General features: G+C 45.1%; 1 protein-coding gene across 1 annotated transcript; it reads left to right on the plus strand.

Moving 5' to 3' along the window:
- Window positions 1–277: 277 nt before the first annotated feature.
- LOC308174270 (SAFB-like transcription modulator) lies at window positions 278–14,380 on the plus strand (the record flags this gene model as incomplete). The annotated part of the gene is made up of 15 exons (XM_080549343.1): window positions 278–298; window positions 9,300–9,413; window positions 9,643–9,792; window positions 10,102–10,220; window positions 10,318–10,481; window positions 10,584–10,693; window positions 10,801–10,857; window positions 11,443–11,588; window positions 12,107–12,287; window positions 12,446–12,570; window positions 12,785–12,961; window positions 13,055–13,417; window positions 13,588–13,726; window positions 13,907–14,064; window positions 14,275–14,380. 15 exons carry the CDS (start codon window positions 278–280, stop codon window positions 14,378–14,380), a joined length of 2,130 nt encoding a protein of 709 aa, XP_080405469.1.
- Between the last annotated feature and the right edge of the window lie 668 nt (window positions 14,381–15,048).

Consider the following 15,048-nt stretch of genomic DNA (forward strand, 5'->3'; position numbering starts at 1 on the left):
ATCTCTCCTTACGTGTCTTTGGCCTGTGTGATCCATGCTTGCAACACAGCAACACAGAGGTGTCATCTTGTATGGATGGATAAGGACAGATCGCTGATTCAAGAGTTGTGCAAAGGAGTTTCACACAGGTGCATTAGAGATGCATAATTACGCAAGTCATTTCTATCAGCTGTGAATAGATCTTTTTTCCTTATGTTTAACGCAGTTAATCCCATAGAGACCCAAACACTTGTCTATGAGATCTGTGTTAACTGTTTTGGAAAAATGGTGTGAAGAAATGTGTGAAACCAACGACAAGGTGTGAACGCCTTTGCAAGAGAAGACGTCTGCTGTGCTACGATGGCGATCCCAGGTGGATCCCGGTAGCGTTAGCATGTCTTAGCAACTGAGAAAAACTGTAACCTTTCACATCTAAAGACACTTTGGCAATGCTGGACACACCACAGACACACCACAGACACACCACAGACACGCCACAGACACGCCACAGACACACTACATACACACCACAGACACACCACAGACACGCTACAGACATGCTACAGACACGCTACAGACACACCACAGACACACTACAGACACACCACATACACGCTACAGACACACCACAGACACGCTACAGACACGCTACAGACACGCTACAGACACGCTACAGACACGCTACATACACACCACAGACACACTACAGACACACCACAGACACGCTACAGACACACCACATACATGCTACAGACACGCTACAAACACACCACAGACACACTACAGACACGCTACAGACACACCACAGACACGCTACAGACACACTACAGACACACTACAGACACGCCACAGACACACCACAGACACACTACAGACACACTACAGACAAACTACAGACACGCCACAGACACACCACAGACACACTACAGACACACTACAGACACACCACAGACACACCGAAGATACGCTACAGACACGCTACAGACACACTACAGACACACTACAGACACACTACAGACACATTACAGACACACTACAGACACACTACAGACACACCACAGACACACTACAGACACACTACAGACACACTACAGACACGCCACAGACACGCCACAGACATGCTAAAACACACTACAGACACGCTACAGACACGCTACAGATACACCACAAACACACTACAGACACACTACAGACACACTACAGACACACTACAGACACGCTACAGACACACCACAGACATGCTACAGACACACTACAGACACGCTACAGACACGCCACAGACATACTACAGACACGCTACAGACACACTACAGACACACCACAGACACACTACAGACACACCACAGACACGCTACAGACACACTACAAACACGCTACAGACACACCACAGACACGCTACAGACACGCTACAGACACACTACAGACACGCTACAGACACGCTACAGCCCTGCTGCTGTGTGTTCATGATGTATGAAGATTCAACATGACATGGTGTTTAATATAGATTAGCGTGCTAGGTGGTTGAGAGGACAGATGCTCATGTTGGAGGAGCGACTGTATCTGGGCTAGCTGCTTGTCTCCATCTGACGTTTACCCCTACTTACTGTTCCTCCACCCCCCACCCTCCCCCATCACGCCATTAACATTTAAGCAGCCATGAGGGATCATTTGTGAGTAAAAATAAATGTTATATCTTTGCACTCGATCAAATTTCATGACCCTCCTTTCATGACTTTTCCTAGATATGTGTGTTCTATCCCCCAGTATCCTTACATTTTCAAAATCACATCAGGATAAGCTAGTATAAAGCTGTTTTGCAAAACAATAAAATTACAATACAATGGTCATTTACAGAATGGGAAATCACTCAGTGTGCCATGGAGGGAGTTAATACAGACCATATTGTGAGCTAATGAACACAGTGGGGCGTTCTGGGCTCTCTTGGCAAAGGTTGCCCCCCCCCGGAGGGAACAGATTGACTCGCCTCAAAATATTGACAACAGTTGGACAGTGCCAAAATGTAATAAAAATTGCACCGAAATGGCAGGATTGTGTTCTTAAGGATTTTTAATAGAGCCTTTTATTAGCCTTTATTATTATTGAAATGTTTATTCTTATCACTTTCTTGTTTTTAATCTGTAGCACTTTGAGATTGCCATATGTAAAGTGCGTTACAAATAAAATGTATTATTATTATTATTAGTAGTAGTAGTATTAGTATTAGTATTAGTATTAGTATTATTATAAGGATTATTTACTGTCAAGGGCTGGTGGCTTTGCTTAAAAAAATTAAATGGACTGACTTATATAGACTGACTAATATAGACTGACTTATATAGCGCTTTTATCCAAAGCGCTTTACACCGGCCTCTCATTCACCCATTCACACACACATTCACACACCAATGGCGACAAGCTGCCATGCAAGGCGCCGGCCCGCTCACTGGGAGCAATTTGGGGTTCAGTGTCTTGTGACACTTCGACATGTGGCCAGCCGGGGCTCGAACCGCTGATCTGCCGACCTTGCGATCATTAGACGGAGGCTCTACCTCCTGCGACACAGCCTCTACCTCCTGAGACACATCCTCTACCTCCTGAGACACAGCCTCTACCTCCAGAGACACAGCATCTACCTCCTGAGACACAGCCTCTACCTCCTGAGACACAGCCTCTACGTCCTGAGACACATCCTCTACCTCCTGAGACACAGCCTCTACCTCCTGAGACAAAGCCTCTACCTCCTGAGACACATCCTCTACCTCCTGAGACACATCCTCTACCTCCTGAACCACAGCCTCTACCTCCTGAGACACAGCCTCTACGTCCTGAGACACAGCCTCTACGTCCTGAGACACAGCCTCTACCTCCTGAGACACAGCCTCTACCTCCTGAGACACAGCCTCTACCTCCTGAGACACAGCCTCTACCTCCTGAGACACAGCCGCACCAGATGGCCCAAATGTCAGACTGCCACCCATGCTGGAAGGCCCGTCATTGGCCATGTTGAAAGGTGTATCTCCCTACCCAGCATCCCCTGCTGTGAGTGATGATAGCCTGTGTGACGTCCTGTGGTGTGATGACTCTCCTCTAGGCAGTTCCATGTTATCTGGGCCCAGCCAGCCTCACACAGGAGAGCCATAAACCAGCACTGAGACATGGGATAGCTCACGTCTTTGCTCTCATTAACAAAACATCATGCAAGAAGTGTGTGTGTGTGAGTGTGAGTGTGTGTGAGTGTGAGTGTGAGTGTGAGTGTGAGTGTGAGTGTGAGTGTGAGTGTGAGTGTGAGAGTGTGTGCGTGCGTGCGTGCGTGCGTGCGTGCGTGCGTCATATGTCTTTTTCAAAGTCTTTCTGTGACACTCCAATAACATACTGAAATGTCACATGTTCTAACAGAATCAAACTAGTATATTGGATTATTATATTATTATGTAAACCCTTCTCCTCTCTACTCATATCTTAATGGGTGGTTGGATTATAAAACGGAAAAAAAACTCTCTGAATGAGGTCAACCCTTCCTCTGCCTCCTTCTCTCGTGTGAAGAGATAAACAGCTTACCTTTGGCACGAGCCATTATTTAATAAATGCTAAGTACCTCCAGGTCCTGTTTCTGAGCTGTTAATTTGATAAGTGAACGGATCTCTCACTTAGTAGTCATATTCTGGGCAATTAAACCTGTATCTGAAGTATAGCCACTATCTAATTGACTTTTCACTGCCAATTATGTGGAACCATTCAAGGTAACTGGTAACACTTTACAATAAGGACACATTAATAAGTGTTAATAAATGCATGCATTAACATTAATTCATGATTGGTTAGAGCATGTTTTTTAGGGTTCACCTAAGTACTATTACACCATGAACATGAGCTGAGTGTTATCATTAATAAATTATTTTGGAGGATATCTGTTGATGTATAAGGATGACATGAGCTGAATTATTTCTTTCTTCTTCTATCACAGATACTGCCAATGGCCCCGGGCCTGAGCTAGATTACTCTTCCTGCTACGACTGGTGGATTGATGATTCACTTGCTTAGTCAAATATATCGATTGTAAGTCGCTTTGGAATAAGGCGTCTGCTAAATGCCAAACATTTACAAATGTTCCTATAGTTACGTAGGTAGTCATGTACACGCTTCCTATGTTCCCATGGTTACGTAGGTAGTCATGTACATGCTTCCTATTCCTATGGTTACGTAGGTAGTCATGTACATACTTCCTATGTTCCTATGGTTACGTAGGTAGTCATGCATTACATCGTCTCAAAGCTATGATTCTTGCGCTTCGAGCCAAATAATCCATCTCAAGATCCAATCTCAACAGCAGGCACAGTCGACGTTGCTGTCAGACCACCAACGAACACACTACATTGACAAATTTGATCAAACTCACCAATGAAGCCTTATCGTCGACCACAGATCGCTAACATTCCGACAACGGTTTGTTTACATTGCTAAAATAGTTAGGTTGAAAATGAAAAAGAAAATGTTTTACTTCAGTGTGTTCAAACGTGTATTTCTCAACGCCAGTGCCACTTAGTCATTCTTACTGTTGGGGAACAAACTTCATAGTGTTGCCTTCAAAAGGAGACCAACCCCATGCATTTACTCCAAATGGTTCTGTCGGGTATTTACATTAGCACCTGGTTGAAATAGATCACAAGCAAAGTTTCTGAGTTACAGACTCTTTGTGTCTGTAGATGTAATAGAGAGGGGTCAGCTCAGGTCCATGGTCAGTAGGAAAAGAGAGAGAGAGCTTTCTTTAGCTCACACATTTATACTCCCAGTAATATGCTAATACAAGGCTATGACAAAACACATACAGTCCTACCACCTTACTCAGGACAGGTTAGGGTGTGAAAAGAGGGATGGGTTACAGACAGTATCACTCAGGTCAAAGGTCAGGGAGCTATGTGTGTGTGTGTGTGTAAAAATATACCCCAGTTCAAAAACAGCTTTCAATTTACTTTGGGTGGATAGCTGTTGTGGATAGATGTTTAATATTCAGGCATTATTAAGATATGAATACATTCATGAATAGTTATGACTTACAAAGCCACTTACCTAACCCCTTAATTCCCATTAAGTGATGATTCTTAATTATATTTATAAGCATATGCATGCATTATTAACTCCCATGTTAAATGGCCCATATTCAAAACAGCTTCTGAGTGGTCCCAATAGTTCTCACTTACTTTGTATTTTCACTTGATGGAAGGGCCTCTCATCCCATGCTCCATTTTTACGGAGTGAGAAGTGATCCAGCCTGTTCATTATCGACGCATTATTACGGGCGGTTTAGTAGCTAAGTAGAGCTTCTTTATTAGCAGAGTGTGACACTATGACAAAGTGTGTTAGTACTATCTTGCCTTGAGTGTGTACTGTATGGGTGTTTAGCTGTAATGTGTCTACATTCGTCTCCGGTCGACAAGATGGAGATTATGATTCACTTCATGGAATCGATTTCACAGACTATTTCAGCAGCGTCCCCCTCCAAGATCAGATCAGGCTGAGTGTCATTTTGAGAGATTGATTTGTCTTGGTCGGAGGGCACAAGCTGTTCACGATTTGTATTTGTCTGTTTTTCATATTTTTGCCTGCAGGGAATCTGTATTAGTGGCAGGGTTTACCTCAGGGTTTCAAGGAGACAGTGGTCATACTTTGTCAGCGGCAGTCGTTTCATACTTGAACACGACAGGAAATGCTAGAGACGACAGAATGCTCATGATTTCGAGCCACTCGGGGTGACGTGTGAAGCGTGAAATATTTGGGGGTATATTCTCAAGTGGGTGCGAATGCTGACAGGATTATCGCTGTGGCGTGTACTATAAATTATTTTTACCACTCAAGACACTTTGGTTCTACCCTAAGCAGATCAAACATTACTATGACAACGACAGCGTGTGTGGTCTGTCTGGTTCGGATGCGTTTGACTTCATTAATAATAATAATAATAATAATTTTATAAACATTTAATAAACAATAAATAAATAAATGTTATTTGTAAAAGCACTTTACATAATAAATCTCAAAGTGCTACAATTAAAAACAAGAAGATAAAAAAGGGAGGTTTTAAGGCCTCGTTTAAAAGCATCCTGTGACAACAGACTGTGGTGCCCTTAGGTGGTCAGGGAGAGCATTCCACAGCCTGGGAGCAGCCGAGCAGAAGGCCCGATCTCCCATGGTGCGGAGCTTGGTCCTGGGGGTCTTGAGGAGGTTGGTGGCAGTAGAACGGAGGGTGCGTGAGGAGGTCTGAGGGGTATGGAGGAGTTCCTTGAGGTAGGGGGGGGGGGGGGGCGGCAGTTCCATGGATGCACTGGTGGGTGAGGAGGGAGACCTTGAATTCAATTAATTATGGTTGTTTGAGGTTGACGATCGATGACAGTATCTGACTCCTGTGTTTTCATGGAGACATAATTGTCCCTGAGTCACGCAGGTTAACACAGGGTGACACCTCTGTGTCTTTGACTTGAAAGCAAAACTCGATCTGTGGAAGATGTGCTGTCTCGCTTTTCTTTCAACAACTTGATAGCTTTTCCTGACGTTCTCTGTCTGTTTCTCTGCCTACCCATTGGCTGACAAAGGCGTCATGGATTTTTCGCATGTGTGGCATGTGTTGGCCGTCTGGTGCTCCTGTCCATGAGCGTAGGGCCCTGCCCCAGGCCCTGTGTTCATGGACAGTGATGGAATGCGGACTCAAGTTATCAATGCTGTGACCATGTTGACCCAGTGTGCAGTGTGAAATGAAGACCTTGTCCAACATTGTTCCAATGTTCCCACACTTATGGACCGCGGACTCCAATCGCTGTTTTAATATCAGAGATGTGTTGTGTGTGAGTGGGCACTTCAGTCTACCTTAAGTGGGCTGGGTCCAACTCGAGTTGTGATTGTTTTCTTTCATAAATATTATACCTAGATTTAAAGCAAGTTCCTATCTTGAGTCTCATTGTTAATCCACAACAAAGGACAGTGTTTTGTCAGTGTTTCGTCAACCTTTTGTCTCCTATTTCTATGGCCTATCTGTTCTTCCCTCTGACTGAACAACGAAGCTCTTACATCACTAACTGGCTGCGGATCCTTGATCAACTCACTCTCTACCTCTATGACGAGATACACATAAGCTGAAGCAGAGATGTTTAACCTTTATTTTACTTTTACTCATCTAATTGTCAATAATACTGTACTAGTTCTGTTATATGTGTTGCTGTTTGTTTTTAGTTTCTTCCTTTTTGCTTTTTTCTTTTTTTTATTATTCTCTTTTTTGTTGTTGTTGTTGTTGTTGTTGTTGTTTATTTCTATGCTTTTCCCTTCTCCCTGTCTGTTGTCACTGTGGGGGTGGGTGGGATGGGAGGACGGGTGGGGGGAAAAAAAAGAAGAAAAAATGGTGAATGCAACATTGCGGCATTTGTGATGTCAAACTCTGCTTCACTCATGCATCTCATCAAATTAAAAAAATATTTTAAAAAAACAAACAAAGGACAGTGTTGAGAGTGTTGATTTATGACCTATCCAGCAAACCACCCTGTCCCTTTTACAACAGATGTGTTGAGTGTGAGTCAGCTCAGCTGCAAGGCTGCAGACATATTCAGTGAGTGAAAGTACATCTACAGGACAATCTGTAGGATTCATGGATTCTCTGAGAAGCTTTTAGTTGGGTTTCTATATTATTGATAACTTGCTTGATCGCTTGCTTGATTGATTGCTTGCTTAGAGTAGAACACTACTCTTAATAATTGCCGCTATACAGCTCAACGGGGGATAAGGGGCGATAATAATTATGTCAAAATGCAGCACTATCATGCACAAATCAGCCTTAAAACGTGTAATGTTAGATAACGTGATGTAGTGATGTATTTGACATAGCAATGTATTTCTACGGAAAGACTGTGCTTGACGCTTCCATTGGACTGACGCCGGGCGCTCATACAATCGCCGCGTTTGTTATAGATATGAGTGCTCCGGTGTCTTGCTGGTAGTCAAATATATCTATTTATACAGCATATGGATGTTACGTGCCTGTTACTTGCTGCTTTCATAATTTTATTTAGCCTATATAGCACAAGTCATGCATTGAATGTAACCTCAAGTGCAGCTGAACAGTATTAAGTAAACCACAATACTGCCCTACAAAGGCAAAAGGCAGTAACTTCACAGAATGCAGAACTGAGAAAAATGACTTTTCTTGTTGTCCAGCCAAAATAGTTACAGGCAGATCACTGGATATGTGGCAGTTTTATGGCTTTATATTAGGTTATACTTTGTACATATTAATCCTGACCTCTGATTTGATCTTTGACTCTTATTTGGAAGTTACTGTATTCTGCCTTTGCATAGCTTGCCAAAAGATATAGAGTCATGCCAAGGCAAAAGGCAGTAACTTCAATTTCATCTTGTCACTTTAGTTTTGATCACAATAAAAAAACGGTATAATGAGAAATATGATAAAAATCCTTATTTTGATATGGATATAGAGTGACATTATTATATTATGGTGTTCTTGTGTTGTTCCAAGTATCTTATAAGATACAATTATTTAAATTATTTTTGGATAATAATTAATTGGATAATAATCTAATTTGGCATATGGGGCCTGCATACCATTACATGTTTAAATAACTCCAAGCATTATGTTTGTAACTTCAAAATACAGTCATTCCTCTCAGATGAAGTTCTGGCAATAGCCAATTGGCTGCAAAACAATTTCAGCTTCAGTAGCTGAATGCAGTAACACGATTGGATGGAGTATTTTTCATCCACGTTGTCTGATTGATGACATATGACATCGATCTGGCATATCAGCAATGCAAAACAAAACATTTGATATGTTTTGCATACCAATCAGGAATTGTATTTGGATTAGATTTTTTTATTCATTTAACTTGCAAAAGAGTGTGCGACGGGCGTCTGCTTATCCAAATAATTGGAATGCATTTACCGCGATTCGGTTATACAAAAAGGTAGCTGCGTTTGTCTATTAATTACGGCCTTGCTTTGTGCTTATCGTTTGGTCTGTGGATGTGTCTGTCTGCCAGGGGGCAAGGCAGCGCTGTGTGTCAGTGTGGGACTGGCTACGTTAGCTTGTCTGTCATGCTGGGCTGTCAGTGTCAGTGTCAGGATTTGCCATCATGATTTCAGATCATTGGCTGGCCAACTATATGGCTATTATTTCCCTTTGTAAATTGTTTTACAATTCTGATCGCGTCTGGGAGCAGTTCTGCTGTCAAGATTGTTTTCGTAATCACTTGCTTGTAAGCTAACTAGCTAGCTAGTAGCTACAGCTAAGTATAACCTCACTTTTTAAGTGTTCCAAACCAAAGGCAGAGTACAGTAAGTTTGCAGTGCGCTATAGTAACTCCGCAGTTCAGTGCAGCAAGACAAAGTCAGAATACTGGGCAGCTGATTTGAAGAACCTGTTTGGCAAATATGGCAAGGTAAGCCTGGAGCCCTTTCTAATCCTCTACAATGTCTCACACTGTAGTCTTTGTTAAACATATTTCAAATTAGGGTAACAGACAGTAATCTCCTTAAAGGCGAGTGTTTTGTGCAAAGTATTCCATTTTAACTTCATGGACCTAAGAGCAAATTCTGTTGGTTTCCTGAATGCAAGCACCACGTGAAGCCTTTTGGCCCTAAAGTGAGTCCACACTTTGCTGCCCACAGGTTTTTAGTGCCAAAGTGGTCACTAACGCTCGCAGTCCCGGAGCTAAATGTTATGGTTTGGTGACCATGTCCTCCAGTGCAGAGGTGGCCAGGTGCATCTCCCACCTTGACCGCACAGACCTCCATGGACAGCAGATATCTGTTGAAAGGGTGAGTTGCTATGCAGGACAGTTGCTATGCACTTTGCTGGCTAGAATGTCCAGAATGAGGAATTCGTTTTGTGACATCATAGAACCTTCAGAACTCTGGGAGGATTCTCTGATTGCAGTTTGAAAGGCCAGTCAGTCAGTGTAGCCTTGGCCAGAGAAACATTGGCTGGCATGATTCGTCTCTGACCCACCATGCGCTCTACTGTATTCATTGTGAGGAGAATAAAGGTTTGAGGCTTTTTGTATTTCACTTAATGGAAACACAGTCATAATGCTTTTTAAGTTTTTAATAAAGGCGTTGTCTTTTCAGGTTAAAAGTGATCCGTTCAAGAAAGAACCTTCAAAGAAGGAGTTGGAGGACAAAACAAGCTCCAGCAAGTCATCGAGTGACAAACGCAGCAGCACCACAGGGACAAAGACAACTAGCAAGTGAGTGAGGGAGTAATAGAAAACCCAAGTGTCCATTCAGTGGTTGTTTGAGAGATAACACATTCGTTTGTCACTTTCTCGCTCTCTTGCTCTACAGAACCCAACCATCTTCCAAAAAAGAGGAGAAGAAGTCTGATGAGCCTTCGGATAAAGACAGTAAGGACTCGTCCAAGAAACAAGAATCCAAGAGTACTAAATCTGACGCAGCTTCAACCAGCTCTGGCACAGATGCCTCTAAGAAAGACGATAAAAAGCATGGACGTATGTCTGCCCCCCCCCCCCCCCCCCGCCCTTCTGGTTAAACTTCAGTATTGCTTTGATGGGTAGTTGAACTGACAACCTTTCTTCTCTTGTTTTGTGCAGGGACCAAGAGCCCTGGCAAGTTGATGGTGATTGATCACGCCAAAGGGGAGCTTAACTTCAATAAGATGAGGCCACCTTTCAGGAGGGGGGGAGGACGGTACTTTGACAAGGTAACATAGTAGACACTTTGTCCTCTGGAAGTTTGTGGATCCAAAACATTGCTTTCAAAGGCTGTCAGTGCAGGGTGTTAAATGTATGTACCTCTGTTTTCCTCAAGCCGGGTCCCCCCAACATGATGCAGCGACGACCAAGATGGTTAATTCCTCCCGAAGAGGTGAGCATTTTGAACAACTTTTCTTCTTTTGTATACTGCCCTTCCGCTTTGTCTCCGGTGCCTTTTTCAACACTCACTGCGACCTGTATTCCCAAGTCAACTGGCCATCACTTCACACCAGGCGACAGATCCACTGGTATCAGTTCATTTATAAATCCATCATCAGCAAACCGTACCTTCGCTCACTACTAAACATTTCTACCAGCATACGCAATCTACGCTCCAGCAAATTCATCACTCTGGTCATCCCCACCTCCTTTGGCCTTCTTTCCAGTTTGCTGCCCCCTACTGACTGGAATGAGATGCAAAAGACACTAAAACTCAACACATTCATCTCGTTACCCTCTTTTATTATCATTACTAGATATAGTCTCTGATCAATGCACATGCTTTTAATATATCCTCCCCCTGGTCCCTGTTTTATATACTGTATTTGTGATGTTGTATTTTTTAGGATGTTTTTCAATTGACTTTTGTTGTTATGAGAATTGTTTCTCAATTGACCTATCTGGTTAAATAAAGCACAAAAAATGTAATGTGACTTCTCTTTTTCATCTTCACTTCAATGTGCTTGTTCTTCCCTAGATTGAGAGGATGAGAGACAAAGGGAGGATGTTCCCCAACAAGGGAGGCAGCAAAGACATCCTCCCCTTTGAGAAGATGAAGGAGCAGAGGATGCGTGAGCGGCTGGTCAGACTGGAGCGTATGCGCAGGGCTATGGAGCTGCGCAGGTGAGCCTGAACCTTGCACACCCTGGAGCACTGCTGCACACATCCCTGGTCAATGTGAACACTCAGTTACCCTTTGCACTACTGCTGTTAACGAATACTGCCTTTGCACATACCTATTTTTGCATATTGTACATACCTCTTTTTGATAGCCTCTATTTATACATCTGCATAGGCCTTGCTGTACATACCCTACTACTATCCTCTCCTGTATATATATATACCTCTTAACTACCGTACTTGCCATACTGTACCTATCACTGTCATGTTTTATATCACTATTTGCACTTCTGGTTAGATGCTAAACTGCATTTCGTTGTCTGGTACTTGTACTCTGCAATGACAAAGTTGAATCTAATCTAATCTAATGACACACTAACTCAGACATGAACCAGGGCTCTCTGTAGACTTGTCTTCACATGGTGGTGCAACCGTTGGGTAAACGGTTGCAATCGTAACAGGTGTCGAATCGTTACAAGAATCAACGAAATGCGACAACCTGTGGGTTTCTGTCCTCGTAGGCGGCGTGAGATTGCAGAGCGGGAACGCCGGAAACGGGAACGGATCCGTCTGCTTCGTGAGCGGGAGGAGAGGGAGAACCTGCTCCGGGAACGCCAGAGGCTGGTGGAGGAGAGGCAGAAGCTCGAGAGGGAGCGCATGGAGAGAGAGAGGCTGGAGAGAGAGAGGATCCGCATAGAGCAGGTGCATAAGCAATGCTGGAGCTCAACATCCCTTGCATTTCGACAACCAAGGGCCACAACCGTAGCTGGTTGTCGTTAAAATAATTGAGCTTCGTTGAAAGATGAGCCGTTCTTGCAAGTAAATACGGGGGGATCTCCCTCCCTCTCTCTCTTTTTCAGGAGCGGCGTAAAGTGGCGGAGCGTATGGCCCGTGAGCGGGAGGAGCTGAGGAGGCAGCAGGAGCAGCTTCGCTACGAGCAGAAGAAGAGGAACAACCTGAAGAGAGGCCGCGAGGCGGACCACAGGTACACACCATCGCCACGCTGTGGATCGGGAAGAGGTCGCGCGATTCGTGACAGAGCCGCTTGTGCTGTAATGCCCTGTCGTCGTTCCCCCCCCCCCCCCCCCCCCCCCCCGGACGTAGAAACCGGTTTCCTACCTTTCCCGCCTGTCTGAAAACTGAAACAAACTATTTACTGTCACCCAATGTAACAACGTTTGCTTCTATCCGTGTTTCAGCCGGAGGTTGGTTCCCTACTGGAACGGCAACAAGAAGATCCCAGTGGAGTCCGAGGGCCGTCTGAACCAGGGGTCCGACTACAACAATCGCCAGCAGAACCGCTTCGCTGAGTTCAGCCCGCGAGAGAGAGGCCGCTTCCCAGAGGCAGCTGCTGTGGTGACCAACACCTTTGAGAGGTAGGCCCTGCCAGGACACACACACACACACACACAGATGCTCATACGTAATGACAGAGTGCAAAGTTGACTCAACCATGTGATCCCGTCCAGGCGGAACCACTTTGACGGCGAGCCAGACGCCAAGAAGAACCGGCCCGCCGCTCGCAGGGACAGCTCCGGGTTCGAGCGCTACCCCAAGAACTTCGACGCGGTCCGCCGGGCCGAGCCTCCGCCGCCCCCGCGCGCAGACATCCGGGACACGGACCGCAGGGAGATCTGCGACAGAGACGAGCGACGGCCCGTGCCCATGCCCGAACGCCCGGCCGGGGGGAGGGCACCCATGCCTGGCATGTCTCACACCCGCTCCCCCAGGGACACTCACACCGGGCACGGAGGATGGAAGAACGAAGGCGGTGGTGGCGGTGGTGGTGGCGGTGGTGGCGGTGGCATGGCCGCCAACAAGGGAGACATACGGTGAGAACAGACAGGATGCTCAGAGTGCGCTGGGGTGATCAAGGTTCTAGAGATAGACGAGGAATTTTCTTTTGGTCCATACGTTTGTTTGTTTGTTTGTTTGTTTTTCTTTTGCCCTCCGTCACATTGACCTGGCTGTAACCCTGCCTGCCTGTGGTTGTGTGTCATAGCGCGGCCGTGCGGATGCGCCCAGAGCGCTCAGGCAGGGACGGCCCCGGGCCCGCCCTCAGGGGAGGCTCCTCAGCCAGCCGCGGGAGGTCGAGCTTCACCGGCCGTGACGGAGGTAGACCCATGGTGATGGGAGACCAGGTAAGCGCCTCATCGCTCACCTCCACCTCCACTCCATGGACTCATGCTCCTACTGGGGGGGAGGGGGGGGGGGCACTAACTGGACATGCTGGTGCACTTGCATGAACGTGACCTGGGTTAGGGTTAGTGGATTATGTCTTCTGGAAGGTTAACTCTTCCCTCCTGCGGTTCTCTCTCCAGCATTTCAGCTCTGGCAGACAGGTGGTGGTGGAGCGTCATGGCCGGGACCAGGGCCCCAGGAAGGAGTGGCATGGCGGGGCGGGGTCCCAGGGAGGGGGCTTCCCTGACAACCGCAGGATGGGGGAGAGCCGCGGCAGCATGATGGCCCCACACTCTAGGTATGAACAGCTTAGTTGATGTGGTCTTTAAGACTGTAAGTATGTACTGGGCCGTTTTTTTTAATGACTGCAGAAACTCTTTCTTTCCTCCGATGATTTCAGTTGATAACTGGACGTTGAAGGCATCAACCAGCTTTTATGTGACACTGTTTGTGCCCATGATGTACAGCGTCTCACACACTCTTGTCTTCTCCCCTCCTGTCTCTCCAGCCACTCCTCTGGGATGAACAGAATCGTACAGATCACCAACAGCTCCATGTCCAGTGGCAGCGTGGGAGGATTCAAGCCCTTCAAAGGAGCGCCGCGGCAGTTTTAGCCGCCTCCCCACAATCCCCCAGTTTCGGCTGTCTTTTCAGTGCAAAGATATGGTGGTGTAGTGCTGCCAAGCACCAAAAAAAATCCTTCTGTTAATAACGAGATGTTTAAAAGTAAAAACGTACTAATGTGATCTCCTATTAATGTGATAATTCTCAAAAACTACAGGATTAGTCTTTTCTTTTTTTGCTTGGCAGCACTGTGCCACTGTACACACAAAAATAAAGTTGTTGTTTTTTTGTTACTTAATTTCTCTTTTTTAAATTGAGTATTAGGTGTTTTAAGAGGCTGGCTTCTAGACAAAATTACCTTTTTTTGTTTTGTATAGATGAGTGTTTACCTCTGTTGGGTTAACGGTTCTGCTGTGACTTTTAAACAACCCTGTGCACATATGTTCTACTTACCTTTAGGAAAATTGTACAGCTTTAGTTATTGTAACAAGTTTTCATGTGATGTTAACTGCTCCTCAACTGAAACTCATGTATGTAGAATAATGTCAGCAGTTCAATGTACTCTTCAGAGTTTTGATCATTTCAGTTATGCTCCTGGTGCTTCTGAAGGTTATTAAATTATACTTCTTGCTAACTTTCTTTGTTTTTCTGTGTCCTTTATGACAAACTGTTCCCTCTAAATAATTGGGCAGTAAAGCTTGAAGTAGTCTTTATGCAG

Source organism: Nansenia antarctica, assembly GCF_963989245.1.
Source record: "Nansenia antarctica genome assembly, chromosome: 19".
Taxonomy (NCBI): Eukaryota; Metazoa; Chordata; class Actinopteri; order Argentiniformes; family Microstomatidae; genus Nansenia; species Nansenia antarctica.